The sequence below is a fragment of the Squalius cephalus genome, assembly GCF_949319135.1.
Source record: "Squalius cephalus genome assembly, chromosome: 18".
NCBI classification, from domain to species: domain Eukaryota; kingdom Metazoa; phylum Chordata; class Actinopteri; order Cypriniformes; family Leuciscidae; genus Squalius; species Squalius cephalus.
In genome coordinates, this window is record NC_137139.1 from 35,296,493 (window position 1) to 35,315,229 (window position 18,737).

The 18,737-nt window shown below is 36.2% G+C and overlaps 1 protein-coding gene across 4 annotated transcripts in view; it reads left to right on the forward strand.

Annotated features, from left to right (window-relative positions):
- Positions 1–18,737, forward strand: part of LOC307145274 (NACHT, LRR and PYD domains-containing protein 3-like) — a 165,037-nt gene that overhangs the window by 130,955 nt on the left and 15,345 nt on the right. For 2 of the 4 annotated variants that reach the window (XR_013818930.1, XM_079848258.1), the window contains exons 8-9: positions 865–936; positions 1,370–1,543. Coding sequence is in view for 3 of the 4 variants with exons in the window: in XM_079848258.1 (XP_079704384.1) it covers positions 865–936; positions 1,370–1,543 (246 nt within the window). In the remaining variant the exon portion in view is untranslated. The remainder of the gene's footprint in view (positions 1–864; positions 937–1,369; positions 1,544–18,737) is intronic. The other 2 variants (XM_079848255.1, XM_079848257.1) reach the window with 1 other exon arrangement.

Sequence of the window (18,737 nt, forward strand, 5' to 3'; positions counted from 1 at the left end):
CTGAGTTTATCTGAGTTCATTATGAAATGTAAGGCACAGATAATGTTTTCGGAGATGAAGGCATACATGTTATCTTTTGTTTCTGTGTAAATGAATCACTGAACACTAAACTGACAATAATGTAAGACACTGGGAGACACAGACGGCTGCCATTCACTGTATTGCATTCATAAAAAAGCCAGTTAATATAAAGATATTTAATAGGAAGTATTTTTTCTAAATGAAGTTTTAATATTATTATTATACAAGAGAAGTATTAAGAAAATAAATTAGATTAATGTCTCATCATAGTTTTTCTTTATCACCAGTTGCTGGCGAAATGATGGACAATGATTCACATTTTGTGCGCATCATTTCCTGTGACAATAAAACTAAGTAAATTATTAAATGAACAAGTATGTAAATAAACAAGTAACAAGCAAACAAACTTGTGTGCTTAATTTCTACGAATAATTTGCTGATGCAGGTACAAAAAGACTTTTTTCTTGCCCCCCCCCCAACTCAGGAGTTAAATGTCTCCATGGTGATAACCATAGCAACGGACAGGACAAACAAACCTGATGTGTCTTAATAGTGTTGTAGTGTAAATGCAGACTAATAGCCCTGCCACAGCAACACTAACGAGAAGAAGAAGAGACTAATCAGTGACGGCTGAATATGAGGCTTCTACAGTTATAGATATAAAACCACTTTTTCACATGTCCTTTATAAAGCTGTGTTTCATTAAAACAATTATTTGAGGGTATTTAGGAAGGTATAATGTATTATTTACTTATGATATGAATTATTATTTTTATTATTATTATTATTATTATTAGCATTAATAATTAACTTTAACTTTAAATAATTTTTATTTTCAACTAGAGCCACACAGAACACTGGAGAGGAAGTTCTCCAGAAGCTGATGCCTGTGGTTACAGCAACTAGATGCGCTTGGTAAGTAACACTGAGAACAAGCATCACTGTTAAAACATTATAACAGTTCTTAATTAAACATTATAAATTAATGGTTTAACAAAAGATATGAGTCACACTTCAGCTCTTACCTATCTGACCTGATTTGTGATCTACTTAACCATTTTTTATGATATATGTGTGAGAAATTTATATTCAAATATATGCATTTGTAATAATAAACATTTATATTTAATGTATGTAATGTATTCAATGTATTTCATTTGATCAGTTTCATATAATCTTTCTCCTTCACATAGAGACATAATCTCTTACAATAACAGTTAAATTTACTGATATATTGAATTCATTGTTTAAAAAAAGAGATATTGCACAAATTATAAACACAATCAAGAAAAGCTAAGATTTCTGTTTTGATCTGAGAGAGTGAAGAGTGTGTCATTGTTCTCTACAGGTTGAGTGAGTGTGGTGTGACAGATGAAGGTTGTGCTGCTCTGGCTTCAGCTCTGAGATCAAACCCCTCACACCTGAGAGAACTGCATCTGTCTGATAATAATCTAGGAGACTCAGGAGTGAAGCTGTTCTCTGCTGGACTGGCGAATCCTCACTGTAAACTGGAGAGACTGGGGTAAGATCATACGTTACTCTCACATGAAACTGTCACTAGGGGCGTTTCCATTACAGATTTGCACAAAACTTTTGTGATTTTTCTTCTTCTAAATGTCGACAAAAAGCTGTTGCGAAATGACGGCGTTTCCATTAACCGATGTTATGCGACTAAAACTTCATTTTTTCCTCTCGCGATCAGTAAAATCATTCCAAAAATCATGTTAACGGACGTTGGTAGGATTATGTATATCCCAGCCACTGCCACTGGCCATTATTATTAATGGAAGGAGATGTGTGTGTGTTTCCCAGCATTAATGGTAAGGAACGACCCTTATTATAATTGTGAGCGGCACATATGAGGAGTTTCTGGGTGTTTCTCCCTCAGTTCTGCTTCAAGGTCTTGATTGTGGCATTTATTTGAGGTTTAGAATCCATTATTCCTGGAATTCTTTTGCCTTATATGAATTTAATAAAGAACTCTGTCTCGTATTCTGTCCAAACACACTGCGTCGTCTACGTCAGGTGACTGTAAATGCGCAAAAACTGTTTCCATTGCAGTTTTGCGAAATACTTCTTTTTTGAATGGCCTGAAAAACCTCCTCATGTGAGCATAAAAACTTTTTTTCGATAAATGAGAGTTTTTGCGAAATTGACGTGTTTCCATTGGGCATATTTTCAATTCGCAATTTCAATTCGCAATTTGAAGGGTAATGGAAACGCGGCTACTGTGAATTTATAAAGTATAATCAAAATGGGATCAAATGCAGGGAAATAACTACTATTTCATTAATTACAAGCAAAGCTATTAAAACAACATGATCAAATTCAGCAAATTATTTTTACGTCTGTTCATATGATGTAAGAGAATTCATATTTGTAAAGCGTTTGCTCTATTTATCAAAACGACTCCATCTACACCTGGTCACATAAATGTGTTTTTGCTAAACGGATTTAAATCTGGGGCCGTATGTATAAAGCTACTCAGAGTAAAATTTTAGTCTTAAGTCTCTCAAAATTCTAAGAATGACGTCACTTTACTTTTATTCCTAGACTTAAGAATAAGTGTGATTCACAAAGGTTCCTAAGTGTCAAGACTAGGTCTCAGCTCCTAAATTACTTAAGAGAGCTGAAGAGGTCTCCTAACCTAGTTAGGAGTAACAAGATGGCCGCAGAGAGGAGGAGGCCAGGCACTTTTCAATGAAAATATGATGTATTGGAGTTACAGTAAATGATGACGGAGTTGATCAAACAATAAAAGTTTGATCATCAAGGGATCCTTTTTCAAACTGACTTTTAAGACATTTTATAGCAATGAAATTAAAGGAAAGTAATAATTACATTGTTGCTGACTGGAAAAAAGCAGCAGTGCACTGGTGATGACTTGAGCTAATCAGTCCACTGTAAGCAGGCTTTCAATAGCACTATTGTGGCACTGACCACATCAAATACAGTAGTGGCTAGAAGTGATGTGCGGAGTTTTTATTTTTAATTTTTTAATGACCCTACAAGTTTGCTTAAACCATCAAAATATGAGGAAAATGGTGTTTTGTTCATCCCTCATATTTAAATTTTTTAAAAATATATAAATATAAAAATGAACTTAGTGAAGATATTTATCTGACAAAATTATTTCAAGTCAAGTCACTTTTTACAATACAGATTGTTTCAAAGCAGCTTTAAAGTGATAACAGGAAAATAATGCAACAAAGTTAGTTTGGGCTGTACAGCAGCTCTAGAAGAACATAGTGCTTAAGTAAGTTCGATGATGATTCATTTCCATTGTAAAAGATCATTAGTCATTAGTTATCTATTTAGTTCATTATACAGTCGCTCTGGAGAAAACAGTGATGTCTTCGTTCAGCTCAGTTCAGTTCAGTTCAGTTCAGAGACAATGGTGTCAATGCAGGCAGATCAATAATATTGTTGAAAAAAGGCCTAACTACAGCTACAGGTTTAAAAAAAAAAAAAAAAAACTAAAAAGCTTACAGGAGAAAAAAGAAATCATACATTGTCTGTAACATAGTCAGTTATTAATATTTCATTGTCCTCTCTTGTTCATTTGTTTGACAGCCTGGCTAAAAATTATGTTTGTACAATTTGGCATGTTTCATTGTGTTATCACAAACAATTGACTCTAAGCACAACTACACAATACACGTTCAAAATCTTTAACACATTTTTAATATTTGAATAAAGGGTGAATCTGACAATTTTCCTTTGCCTGACTTTTGGCCACTACTGTATGGCAGTTCATTGACTTTGCAAATCTCGCAGCAAAATAAAGCCACTTTAATGAGTATTTCGGGCTTTCCTGAGTTGTTGGATCCATTGATGGAACTCATGTTTGCATAATTGTAAATGAGGAGACACACATCAATAGAATAGGATTCCACAGCATAAATACTAATTTGCGAAAATTTTGCACAATGCAAAGCATTTTTTTTAAATAAATTTAAATATTAAAGTGTCTAAATTAAATTATTTTATTATATTAAAATTAAATGATTGGTGTCATGCTGCAGTGACCTCACCCTTGCAGGCTCACTATTGGCTGATTCAGTGGTTGAGGGCGGCCATTTTGGGTTGACATCACTGTAGTCCTTAGTTCACAACACTTAAGTGCCACTTCAGTCAGCACTTAAGAATCAGTCTTATACTTTACTGAAAGTTGCTTTTAGCTGCTTTATAAAAGTCTCCTACTCTTAGAAAAGTCCTACTCTTTACTAAGTATTTTCTGACACTTAAGTCAAAGCTTAAGACTATTCTTAAGAGCATTTCTTAGAAGTTTTATACATACGGGCCCTGATCTTCAATTCCCGCGCTATATGCAGATTTAATGGAGGGCACGTCACCGAAAGCAACAGATATGAGCTGCATTTTATTGATCATCAGCTAAAATTTCTAAATCAAAGACCACAATAAGAGAGAGCAGCAACAGCCCTGGAAGATCATTTCATTTCTTTACTTTTAATGATGATGATTGTGTGTTAAGCGTCTGCGACTTACTTTCACTTTGATCTGCGATAGTTTGAACGTTGTCTTGATGAACAGATGCTCAGCTGCTCGTCTGCGGTGATGCGTGTTGCAGTAGCGGCGTCATATCTGGCTATAACATGACATATAGTCTATCACACGCTCTCACACGCTTATGTTTTAGCATTTTTGGTAGGAGTAAAATTTCCATATGTGGTTTCAACAACCAGATGCATTTACACTCGTCCAGTTTGGTCTGAAATGCGGCCCAGACCTCCTCCTGAAGTGGTTTGAGCGATCGGATTCAAATCCGTCTTGAATTCGTTTCGGAGGGCATTTACACCTGGTCTTTTCACAGAAAACGCATGAAGTGGCCAGGTGTAAAACAGCCCCTAAATCATCCACCATCAAAAATCGTGATATCGCATAAGCACAAGTATAAAACGACTGTTATCATGTCTGAAAACAAACACAAGTAACGGAGTTTACAAAACTGTATCGCACGCGTGCTACAGTGGCACATTTATTCATCGCACAGACCAATCTTTGTGTAGATATATGTCGCACTGTACAGCCCTGTACAGGACCCTTTTAATGAGCGTTTGGTGTAGGTCTACTAGGCATAGAGACATCTGAACATCTTTGCCAAGCGCAAACCAGTACAGAAGTAGCCTAATCAATAATTAAAGTGCAAGCTGAGAAACTGAAGTGGATATGGAGAAAAGCTTCTTTATATGCCATTGCCTACATTTTAAACGGATGTCTGCCAATAGGCCTAAAACATTACATATATGGTTATTGTGACAAAGACTGGGACTCCAGGTTAATAAGATTCTGACTGAGTAGCAAGATATGAATTCAATTGTGATTCTGTGAGAATTCACAGATCCAGTTTCTCTTTTTTAATCTTTCCCTTAACATTTAAAGGAATCTACGTGTGTGTGTGTGTGTGTGTGTGTGTGTGTGTGTGTGTGTGTGTGTGTGTGTGTGTGTGTGTGTGTGTGTGTGTGTGTGTGTGTGTGTGTGTGTGTGTGTGTGTGTGTGTGTGTGTGTGTGTGTGTGTGTGTGTGTGCTCAAATATGGCTTCTGGAGAGCAAATGAAGGATAAAATATGAATTACTGAACAGACATTAATTAAGCAGTTCCCCATACTTTTAGAGTTACAACTAAAACCACTAGATGGCAGCAGCGTATAAGAGATGAACTCACAGCTAGTAAATCTTTGAACATGGAGTGCTAATGATAATAAATGTAATATGTCAGGCTCACAATTTTACAATTGAGGTGCTATAAAAGTTGTAGAAATGACTAATTCAATGTGCATTGTATTAAAAAAAATCTTTATTGATATGCAAATAGACAATAGACATCCAGCAAAAGAAAAATGCATTTTGTTTCTTTATATGCAGCCCAATGTTATCCAATGAGTTGTTTGCATTATTTAGGTAATTTATTTTCATTTTATTTAATTTTTGGTAACACTTTACTATAAGGTCTCATTTGTTAATGCATTAACTAACATGAACTAACAGAGAGCAATAGCCTTTATTAATGTTAGTTAATAAAATATTAGTGTTCATGTTAGTTCACAGTGCATGTTAACAGATACAACTTTGGATCTTAAAAATGTCTTATAAAATGTTGAGCTTAACATTAACTAAGATTAATAAATGCTGTAGAATATTGTTCATTAATTGTTGGTTCATGTTAACTAATGCTAACAAAATGAAACCTTAGCCCATTATAAAGTTAAATAATTTTAAAAGTTAAGGAATCTTTCCTGGAGCTCAAACAGTAGAGTGTTGAAAACACACACACACACACACACACACACACACACACACACAAACACACACACACACTACAGTAGAGTGTTGGCGCTTGCAACGCCAAGGTCATGAGTTCGATTCGCAGGGAAAGCAAGAACTGATAGGAATGTAAATGTGTATCTTGAAATGCAATGTAAGTCGCTTTGGATAAAAGCATAAATGTAAATATGTACACTGGTTCAAACTAGGCAACTGTATTGTATATGTTTGATTTATGTTGAAGTGTTTGGGACATGGCTTATAATGCTGAGTCTTTTGGAATGGAATTAAACTAAAACCATTTTATTTCTATTTATTTGATGTTTTGTTGGGAAAATAAATATTAGACAGATTCTTCTAAAAAAGGCTGAAATATATTTCACTAAAATATTACAGATTAAAACACGAAAGAAAACGTGCTGAGTTTCAGCTCATTGTGGCGCGCTCCAAACATCTATAAAGGAAACAGAGACATTACTTTTGTTTCCGTTATTTTACTAAATCTGAATATCTTTTGTAAATTTATGAATTATGTCTTGCTTTTATCTGTATGAGCATAAATTACGGAGTAAGAGTTTACTCTCTTGGAAGGAATAAATCCAGTGGTCGCGCCGCCGCCTCTGAATAAAATACAGTCAACCAAACATATAAAATGTTACACACGCTCAATCTGAATAGTCTGTAATATAATCTGTGGCGTTCAGCGTGACCACCGCCTCACTGCGCTGTTATATGGGAAAGATGATATTTTATGTCAATAATGCCGAGTACAAAGCTTAGCCTACATAATAGGCCTAATAGTTCAGCTTGATTCGCAAATCATGAAACATCTGGATTCGTGCCAAATGAGGAATGTAGGCTTTTTTCATTTAAATTAATTCGTTTGGCATCTTATTTAGTTTTATTTAAATAAAAAACCTGTTCCTCGCCTTGAATTTATATATCCATAGAAGCTGGCATGGCATTAAACAAAGAAAAGAAAAGAGAGATATTATTATTAGTAGTAGTATTATAGCCTAAATATTATTATTATTATTATAAACTAGGCTACAATAAAAAGTCAAACAAAATAACGTTATTAATCTGTATTTGTTCTAATCAAACCGGTTTCTGAACGTTTATAATACAAAAGAAACGCAGGATCAGAAATGTTAAAATAGGACTGGTTCTGCTCGAGTGAACCGGGGGATTTTATTCATTTATTCATTTTTACAGATCGTACTTTTAAGTGGCCAATGAATGAACAATATTATTAAAATATTTTAATAAGTCTGAAAAGTTCATATCTTTGGCAAAGATAGACATTAAAATGCAATATCATTTTATGTTAGACTTACATAAGTCACATTTTTGTCATAGTGTCCTTGCAAAATATATTTTATATGTTATTTAAATGTCAAAGAAATGAATTCACAGTGTAATAATTCCAAAATGTGGGAATTAGGGTTGCTAAAATGGGACGGGATATTTGCACTTATAAGTTCACTAAAAATGCTATTTTATGCTACAAACGCCCATGACAAGCATGTAATAACCACTGATAACTGAATCATTAATATTTTATTTCTATTTGAGCTGTTCATAAACAATATATTCTACTTACAAATGTGTTTCTCACACGTTTATGAGCTCGCCGCTTGCTGTCAATATGCGCCAGAGAGAGTTTAACACATCGTTGCACATTGTCTTCAGTGCCGCTATAACTGAGAGAGAAACAGGACTGCCCCCTACTGGTGATGTACGGCATGTGCCAGAGAACTTCACCATGGCCGAATCGCCCAATCCCTTTACCTGTGATTCTTAATGGACACATCTGCACAACTTTTGATTTAAAACATGTATTAATAAATGTTGAAATGAACATCAACTAGATGTTGTAGAAGAATCTGTCATGGTTCGTTCATGTAAACTAATGTAGTGAACTAGTGTGTAACAAATGAAACCTTATTGTAGTGTAAGCAAATAATCATCTCTGTGAGTCCATGTAATGCAAGTGGATTCAGAAACCACACAAAGTGAACATGACGGTAATCCATAAACCCCAGCTGATGAATCAGTGCTTCTGAAGTGAAACAAATATTTCAAACTTTTTACAATATAAACCTTTGCTGATATGATATATAATATGATCATATATTTTAATTATCATATAAATCTGACTACTTTTCAAATTGTATTTCATAAACCAACATAATAAAATGATGTTATAATAAAATGAACATGACCTTGTTGTAACAGCGCTTTATATAGATTTATTACATGGCTTGGTTGAATTCTAATGTAGAATGCGGTGTGTTATTTCTTGATATCAGCCGCTGCTAAGTATAACACACCGTTGCCATGGAGAACAGAGCGTTGCTATGGACGCAGGATTCTAACTGTAGAGACGGAACAGACTATTTTCTTTAGCGGAAGCAATACAATCGTTTTTAAGTCAATAAACTCCTTTTTAACTCAATATTTTGTGTCAAATTATTGATTTATTTGGTAGGTAGCCATGTAATAAGCGGGATAATGTAGAGCGAGGCGGTTGTTATAGCGAACACAACCCCTTCAGGCTGATTGAAGCTCCGCTTCGCGTCGGGGTCCTGATCAGCCTGTCGGTGTATTCGCTATAACAACCGCCTCGCTCTACATTATCCCTTACATAACTCTCAGGCCACGGGCCTCATCAATAGGGCACGCATGCGCTGAACACCTCTGGAGTAAACTGACCCTGGAACAGAACCTGCTCCGGAGCGGCTATGGCTACTGACATACCCTGAAAGCTCTTCTGTTTGTGGAGCCCAGAGTTGAGGTTATCCCAGGGCCGGCCCTGACCAATTTGCTGCCCTAGGCAAGATTTTACCTGGTGCCCCATGCATCACAGCCCATTTCACCCCGTCACTGTGTTCATGATTATTTAGCCTATATATATATATATATGTACACAAGGCCGCATTAATGCACGGGCTTACCTGGGCTGAAGCCAAATCATATAAAACAGTGAAATCGTCCTCGAACTCTTCTGTCTCCTGCACTCGAGGCGGTGACGGGAGCTGAGCTCCACTGCTTCTTCCTATTGGTTGTCGCTCGCGAAAATCGCTTCTCATTTGCACTAAGTTTAAATTTCTCAACTGTGATGTAGATTACCTAGATATTATACTTTTTTAAAATGAGACTCTATAAATGGAGGGGATGGAGGCCTACAAAACCTCTCAGCCCCGGGGCCTAACATTAGGTTAAGGCAGCTCTGTATATATATACACACACATTACAGCCTAAACACAAATAGCAAGAGTATTACATCTAGCATTCAAGTCAAGTCACCTTTATTTATATAGCGCTTTTTATAATACAGATTATTTCAAGGCAGCTTTACAGAGATAACAGGAAAATAACGCAAAAAAGTTTGCTTCTCCTGTACAGCAGATCTAGAAGAAAATAGTGTCATAGTCCAGCTTAAAGGGATACTTCACCTCTGGGAAGATGAATGTGTATTTAAAATAGGTCATTTAAGTAGAAGAAATGTGAAGAAATTTTTGAATTTGGAGCTTTCTAGACTGAGAAAAGCCAGAAAATGTATTTTTGGCTTATGTGAATGAAAGACAACAACTCCCAGAATGCACTTGCTTCGCTGTCTTAGGAGGCCACGCCTACCGGTAAGAGTGCACAGTTTAAAACAACAAAGCTAGCCTACGTGATGAGTTTGCGAGGGATTTAGAGATCGTCCAAAATGTCCGGGATTCGGCTTTTGCGTTCTACAGTCGCCATTCATTCATCATGTTTACTGTGGCGAGCAGGACGAGGCTGACGGCCGCGGGAGAACAGCGCGAGGCCGGTGGCATGATTACTGAGACGCGGCGGGTCTCGCATCTCTCACGGAGGAGCGGGAATTTTTCTTAGCAATGGTAAAACGCACATCAACCGATCACTTGTTTAGCGTTCATGTAAACACTATATTCAAATTCACCAATCGGAATGAATTCAGTTAGATTGAAAGGTGTGCATGTAAACAAGGAATAGCGACCGCAGAAAGCAAAAGCTGAATCCCGTACATTTTGAACGATCTCGCCCGCCGGACAAGTCCGGGAAAAGGAGGATGGGGGTTACTTACTCAGCTTTCTCCTACTATTCAGCTTTCTCTACAGAACAAGAGCCTGCTAGCTTAGCTTCCATAGAAAGACGGCTGACACTGTGTGTACATTCAGTGAGTGAGATCCCACCCTGTATGGGCGGGCTGAAAACATGCGGAACAACGCCATCTACTGGCTGTAGTCTTTAGCCTCTGTCCAGAAAATCCTCCGATGACGCAAAATGACGATTTTTGCGTCATCGGAGGATTTTTTCCAGACAAAAAATACATAAATCTCTCGTCTCAGGGGGATATGAGGGTGGAAAGCATGGTAATTCGAAAATACTACAGGTTTTCTACTAATACAAAGCTTAATGCTAAATCCTGAAGTAACCCTTTAAGTAAGTTCAGTGATGGTTTATTTTTGTTGTAAATAAGTTATTAATTTAGTTCATTTATATATAGCCACTCTAGATAAAACAGTGATGTCATCGTCCAAATGTCATTCATGCACAAACTATTCATTGAGCTCTAGCAAAAGTGCTTGTTTTCCAGTTGATGGCAGCAATCTTCCACTAAACTATGGAATGTTTCATGTTTTCACCATGAATGAAACTGAGAAATGTCTTCTTTAATGTGAATTTTACATAAAACATTGCTATTTTAATAAACCTGTATATAAATATCATTACTAATTTTGGCAAAAAAGGCCATATATCCCCCCAAAACTGCACAAAGAGTAAAACATTAATTAAAAAAGTGATAGGCCTAAATGCGTCTAAAAAACGGACATGATTGTTACAAAATCACAGTCTGCGGCCTCTGGAGAACTCAGAGCAACTGCTAACATAAAGTTTAAGGTAAAAATTACTGCCATTAAATTATAGTATCTTAATACTATGCAATTACCGTAAATCCTCTAATATAGGCCTGGGCCTTTATTTTACTCAAGCGCATCGCGGCCCAGGCCTTTTTTGGAAGGAGGCCAGAATTAGAGCCAGGCCTTTATTTCTATTTGAGCAAAACGGACTACCAGTAGAAAGAATAAAAACGAGATTTTTTGTCTATTTGAACCTATAAAATACTAGGTTAATTTATTGAAAACGTACAGTTACCATATAACATTATGGTATGCATACAGAACATTAACAACAAATACCAGTAATTCAGGCTAAATTATATTATTTGTGCTACTTTATTAAAAAGATTATACAATTACAACAACAATTAAAATATATTTCCAATATTTCCAGTGTAATCTTTCTTTGTAAAAACTAAAGTGTACCTATTGCGATTAGAACAAAGCAAATACAGATGTGGCCTTTAAAAATGCGCGTCTCAGAGAAAAGAATGCCACAAGCACTTCCGAAATTCTGCGGGATCGTGCAGAAGGGGGATTAGGTGTTGGACGCAGGAAATACTAAAACCTGTAGATGGCAGTAGTGTTTCATGTGGCCATACTGAGTTGACGAAGTATGACGAATACAATGTTTTCTTTTGCCAGTTACATAAACAGTCACATATTCTTCATAAAAATCCGACTCAAACGCGCATCATTTGTCTTATTTTTTTTTTCCTGTGTACTTACAGTAGAAGAGACGTGATGTAGGCTATGATAACTGAGTCTTATAACACAATAATTTGCGAAGACCTTTAAAGAGACCGAGATCATTTGCGCAATATCATTATCTAATTTTACATTTAGTTCATTTTTGCATCTTAACGTTTTAAATAGTTTTAACATGGTTGTAATGCGCTTTTCTGCATTACACACAGTACTTTTTATACTATCATGTTTCCCTTATAGGCGTCGATTTCGGTGGGGACGGTGGGTACGCACCCACCAGATTTCGTCATGAGTCATTTTGTACCCACCACTTTTAACTTCAGTCCATATTAATTTGACTTTTGGTTCGATTTTTTTTTTTTACCGTTTTCAGTGGTTATGAGGAGCTTAATTAATTTAACCTGAGATGTGCGTTATATCGCTTTTTGATCATTCTTTGTGTTGTCGAATTTTGACACAGTTTCATTATTTGTTCATAATAATTTGATTCATAATTATGTCATTTTTTTCTAAAAGTAAAAAAAACAAAGTTTTTTCTAAAAGCAATATTCTAAAGAGATACAAAGACATTGTACGTGTACCCACCAGATTTCGTCATGAGTCATTTTGTACCCACCACTTTTAACTTCCGTTGACCGTTTTCAGTGGTTATGAGGAGCAATATGAGAGAAAAATTTTGTAATCATTGTCTGACACAACAAAAAAATATATAATATTCATTTTATTTTAATTTTCGTGTTCGCATTTATGAGGGAAAAAACAACGTGTCAGTTTACGGTTATGGACGTGAGCGCTCTAAAAGCGGCAATAAAAGTCTGCTTTAAAACTTTCACAGAGACCTCAAACAGAACAGCTGCCTTTCTTTAAATTGAATTTCGTTTTGTATTAATTATATCTTAATTTTAATCAATGTTTCGTGAACCAATTGCCTGGATTTAAGAAGTAAATATAGCAGACAATCACGACATTGGAGGCGCCGGGCGATATCTCATAAATGAACCGAAACTCAGCGTGTAATGCACATTCACATTTACAGTGTATTTAGACACATTTAGACGCATTCATAATCATTACTTTTACCGGTTCTTTGTGGCAAGCTTTATGCGTGCGGTCGTGCGCTTGAGTGCGGCTATATTACGTAAACGCTCATGATCCATAAGTAGGCTAATTAAATTAATATAAAGGGGCGATTTGTCCACGAATTACTTAAATGAACAACTAGCCTAGTATACTAGTCGACTACAAAAAAAAAAAAACTTTTAGTCGAAAGCAGCCCGTATTCCACATATTTTCGAACCAGGCAACAGGACATCTGTGTTGAGCGAGGCCGTGGACCCTGAGCGGAATGAACGAGCGGAGCGGAATATTCAGAAATGCGCTCTCCACTCACGAGCTCTGGGGTGCGTTTCCCGAAAGCATCGTTGGCCAACTATGGTCGCAAGTTCATCGCAATGTCCATTGAACTCTATTGGTAACGACGGAACTTGCGACCATAGTTGGCCAACGATGCTTTCGGGAAACGCACCCCTGATCGGAACAAACCCGAACCTCACTGTCTGCTGAACTTGCAGAATCATCAAAATATAATATTTTCTAAAGAAGAATTTTAAAACTTTATTGGTGGTAGTTGAGAAGAATTCCTCTTTCCATATCTAAATCATTTCGAGTGCAATATAAATGTATCATATTGTTATTCTTATTATATAAGAATAATACGTATTTTTTACAACATTTTTAACATATAGAGAATACAAGTTTAGCGTGTTGTGTGTATTTCCTAATTATAAGCTTTTGGTGAAATTGCAACAAAACTAAAAGAGTAAAAGTGCATAAAAACATAAAAACATGGCGTCGTCTCAAGAAATATCTGCGTACACACTAAACCACTGAAACCGACTCAAAACGATGTAGCCTAGTATACATACCAGACCAGGCACTGCAATTCTGCCACAGACATACACTAAAAACGGAGAAGACTTAAAGCATGCGCATAAACCTTGCGCGCTATACAACAATAATATTAGGCACAGTAGCTTCTTTTTTTTCTTTTCTTTTTTTATCAAGAACTTTGTTGAACAATATGAACAACCATAAATGGTCTGGTACAAAATATGAGTCACGATATTCGATAGTTAACGGATGCATAAAGCTTGCCACAAAGAACTGACAAAAGTAATCATGTGTCAAATATAGCAAGGAGACATTTTAATTGTTTACTAATCAACTAGTGTTTTATGTGTCAGTCAAAGATGTTGACAATGCTGACTCGTCATCTTCGCAGATATTGTGAACGTGCCTATAGAGAGAAATGCACACTTACAAAAGAGAGTTGTCTGTTTCTTTTCGTTTTGAATTGTTTTGTTTAAAAGTGGACATTTCAAGCTTTCTAGATACATTTCTGAGTTTCGGTTCATTTATGAGACGAGCTCAGTTCACGAGCAATGCAAGTTATATCGCGCCGGTGCCTCCATTTCCTGATTAAATCGTCTTAAATGCGTCTCCGTGTGGACAGAAACCAATGTAATCTTCCTGATTTAATCACGTAAAACACAAGTCTAAACACAAGCACCACTCTTCTGAATGATGGTAACCACAAACCTCCAAGAGTTTGTAAACCAATTGTTTGTAAAACATATTTAATATTTACAAATTCAAAAAAAAAAAAAAAAAAAATGTTTTACAGTGTATAAATAAAACGACATGAAGAAAGTTATTTCCAAAATGTAATTAATTGCACAGTCTTTGTTTTAGCTGCTTGTTTTAGCTGCTACCAATTGCACAGAGTCAAGAAATTACAACCACCCACCCCCCAGGTCTGCCGATTCAACCCCCAATGCTAATCGATCTCCTCTCAGGGAATCAAAAGAAAACCGGTTTTTCCAGTTTTCACCAGCGTGTGGGCGGGGTTTTAATCCCTTGCAGTTCCTTTGTTTAAATGCTATTTAAGCAAATATACTATACATACGCTTTAAGTTATTTCAAATTAATGTTTATAGCTTAATTTGTTGATATCGCGTAACTTAATTTGACATATGTTGATATAACCAACTGACATTGTAGATTCCATTGCATGCCAGGAAGAGGCTTATGCTTTGTTTTAAGTAATGAGCATTTACTATAATATAGCCGCACTCAAGCGCACGACCGCACGCATAAAGCTTGCCACAAAGAACCGGTAAAAGTAATGATTATGAATGCGTCTAAATGTGTCTAAATACACTGTAAATGTGAATGTGCATTACACGCTGAGTTTCGGTTCATTTATGAGATATCGCCGGCGCCGGTGTCGTGATTGTCTGCTATATTTACTTCTTAAATCCAGGCAATTGGTTCACGAAACATTGATTAAAATTAAGACATAATTAATACAAAACGAAATTCGATTTAAAGAAAGGCAGCTGTTCTGTTTAAGGTCTCTGTGAAAGTTTTAAAGCAGACTTTTATTGCCGCTTTTAGAGCGCTCACGTCCATAACCGTAAACTGACACGTTGTTTTTTCCCTCATAAATGCGAACACGAAAATTAAAATAAAATGAATATTATAATTTTTTTTTGTTGTGTCAGACAATGATTACAAAAATTTTCTCTCATATTGCTCCTCATAACCACTGAAAACGGTCAACGGAAGTTAAAAGTGGTGGGTACAAAATGACTCATGGCGAAATCTGGTGGGTACACGTACACTGTCTTTGTATCTCTTTAGAATATTGCTTTTAGAAAAACTTTTAGTTTTTTTACTTTTACTTTTAGAAAAAAACGACATAATTATGAATCAAATTATTATGAACAAGTAATGAAACTGTGTCAAAATTCGACAACACAAATAATGATCAAAAAGCGATATAACGCACATCTCAGATTAAATTAATTATATAAAAAACAGGGAACATTTTGTAAAAGCAAAACTGAACAAAATGCATACTTAAAATAATTGTATTAGGCTATGTGTTACCGAATATTTAATACCACTTCCCCATAATGTTGTAATTATTTTTTTAAAACAACATCTGTCAAACTGTCAATCAGATACCTCTTATCTGGTCATTTTTATTTTATTTTAGAAGTCATAACTGTTGATCACCCTTTGTATGGAATTTGTGAATATGAATATTTAGAAGATTTACAAACTGTCGGCAAGACCTCAAAACCAACCCCGGACATTCTGAGACTAACGTGGAAAAATCTTTATGCTTAATGCATTAAGACAGTTCAATTAAAATATTTATTAATAATGTAATGGCAAATCAGATGCGCCCAAAATATAAATGCTACGCGTTGAGCTGCAACATTACCTCACAAGAAATATCTGCACAAGAACAATCACACAAGAAATATTTTCACGAATTAAGAATCTGGGTAAGTCGCATTATTTAATTGCATTATGTTAGGATGATTTTGTGTATATATATAAAAAATACTGCTGGGTTTTTACAGGCAGAGTCACGTGTATTATGCTCACACTAAATTCTCTGTTGCACTTATATAAATGCGCATTGCATGCACAATCATCTTAATAGTTGTACAAAAAAGTTATGCGCTACTGGCAAGAACGTCACTTTGCTGTTTTAATAAAAGCAATGTTAAATATTCTGCATGCACTCATCTCCTGGAAACCACAGCAATGACAAAGCATATAAAAATTCGTAAACGTTGTCCAATACCCCTTCTTGTCTTAATGAACCTTTTGCATTTACAAATATTTTCAAATGTCTGTATAATACAGTAGCCTACTGTAAATATTTGTGTCTATTACTATTTATAATTTATATTTTATTGTGGATGTTTTCTCACAATCGTGACGTAATGAAGTAAAAGAAAAAATCTAACGTAAAGTTGTTTTTTATGCGCCACCTGGTGGATATTCTGTGAAGCGAAACACATTGAGGGAATTTGTAAGTAGCGCCCCCCGAAAGCACTTGCAGAATTCTGCGAGACTCTACGAGACGAATTGCCGAATGCCGCGGGAGAAAACGCGCGTTTTTAAAGGCCAGATCTGTAGAACTGACCTATTCCTCAGCTAGATCCGTTGATCCTCGAAATGAAACTTCCAGCACTTCTGAGGTAAATTTTCCAGGATTATTATTAAGATAGTATTATTCCTCACAGCGTTGTAAAGTACATGAGTCTGAAAGTGAACTCGCGGTGTGTGTTATCCAGCTGATTGTGGGCGTTCACAGGTTTGCGTGGATCGCCTCAGATTATTTGTGTTTGAATAGCGTGCGCTCTCCGTGATTAAGGTCAAAGTCAACAGAGTATTTTGAATCTCTTTTGCACTTATAAGAAACAAAGCGACTAGAGGTCGACCGATTAATCGGTCGGCCGATTGATCGGCCGTTTTTTTGCATTTTTTAACATAATCAGCATCGGCCAATATCCAGTATATTAAGCCGATTATTAGGCAGGCGCATCTGTGGGCAGCCTAGTGTTGTTGTTGTGGAACACGTGTTCGACGCATGCTGCGCCTCGAGTCATTCTCCAGCAGAGTGAGCAGACCTCATCCAGTGCCTAAGGAAGGAGCTAAGTTCCTTGGAGAAAACTCCTTTATATTTAATTAAAAACTTTTGATATGTTACTGCCAACTTCAAGAACAAATATGAATAGGCGACATGACGTTTGGCTACTTTGGATATTGATAGCATAGTTGAGGTTGCATTAGCACAGCAGAAGGGTTGCTATCATGTCACAATAAGTTAGCAAGAATTTTGCAATTACAGACAGAGAATCTGAGACTTTTATTTGTTCTGTTTTGTGTGTCTTATATTTGAGAGGGTTGTCACTCAATGCAGAGAAATAAGTAATAAAAAAGTGACCAACGCACTATAGGTTAGTGAAGGACTGGCTTTGCTTTGCTAGCGTCATCGCTAGGGTTGGGTAGCTACAGATAGACCCGGTGCTAATACACTGCACTGGTGCCTTAACGACCGTTATTTACCGGACCGAATATCAACGCGCATTTCTGTGCTGTTATGCCTGTGCTTCTCTTGGATGCTCTGAAAACGGACGTTAGAAACGTGACGCTAGTCAGCAGTTAATTTTAGCATACCGTTAGCTAGTAGCTGGATTAAACACTGTTAAAATGCTGGCCAAACAGTGTAATGTGTGACTGTATTTCACTGTAGACTAGGGGTGGAACGGTACATGTATTCGTATTGAACCGAAACGGTACGGGCGCCACGGTTCGGTGTGTAAATTAACACGGAGAATACATGGTGTAAAAATAAATAAAACTCGCGTGCAAAATGAATTCATGTAATGCGGAACTACTGTTAGATACGCGGGTTCTTTGGGGACATCTAATCTGTAGCTCCGCTTTAGCTCTGAAGCAGACTGCGATGTAAAGATGGCAATGCTGGAATATGGTGTGTGTGAGAGAGAGAGAGGGAGAGGAAGAGGGAGAGAGGGGCGCGGGCGCGATCGAAAAGTCGTGTGTGTTTAAAGTCGCAAAGTGTTTACTTATGTGCGTGTGTGTGTGTGTGTGTGTGTGTGGCGCGGATTCGATCAAACAGTGGAAACATAAAACATACTCAGTCATTTTGTTATAGCCTAGCCTACAAGACATCATTCAAACTGCAAAGTGTTTAAATTACTGTTAATTAAAATTAAGGAAAAAAAATATATTAATCTGAAATGTAGCAAATAAATTTTCAATTCATTCAGGTACAATTACCAAACATATCTCAAGGTCTTTTTGTCTTTTGTACAAGTGCAGATTGGTCATATGTTCAATAAATGTTTTTGATGAGAAATCTTGTCTATCGTAAGTAATTATTTGTGTTATATTTGTGTTACATTTTATCTTTCAAATAGAGGTT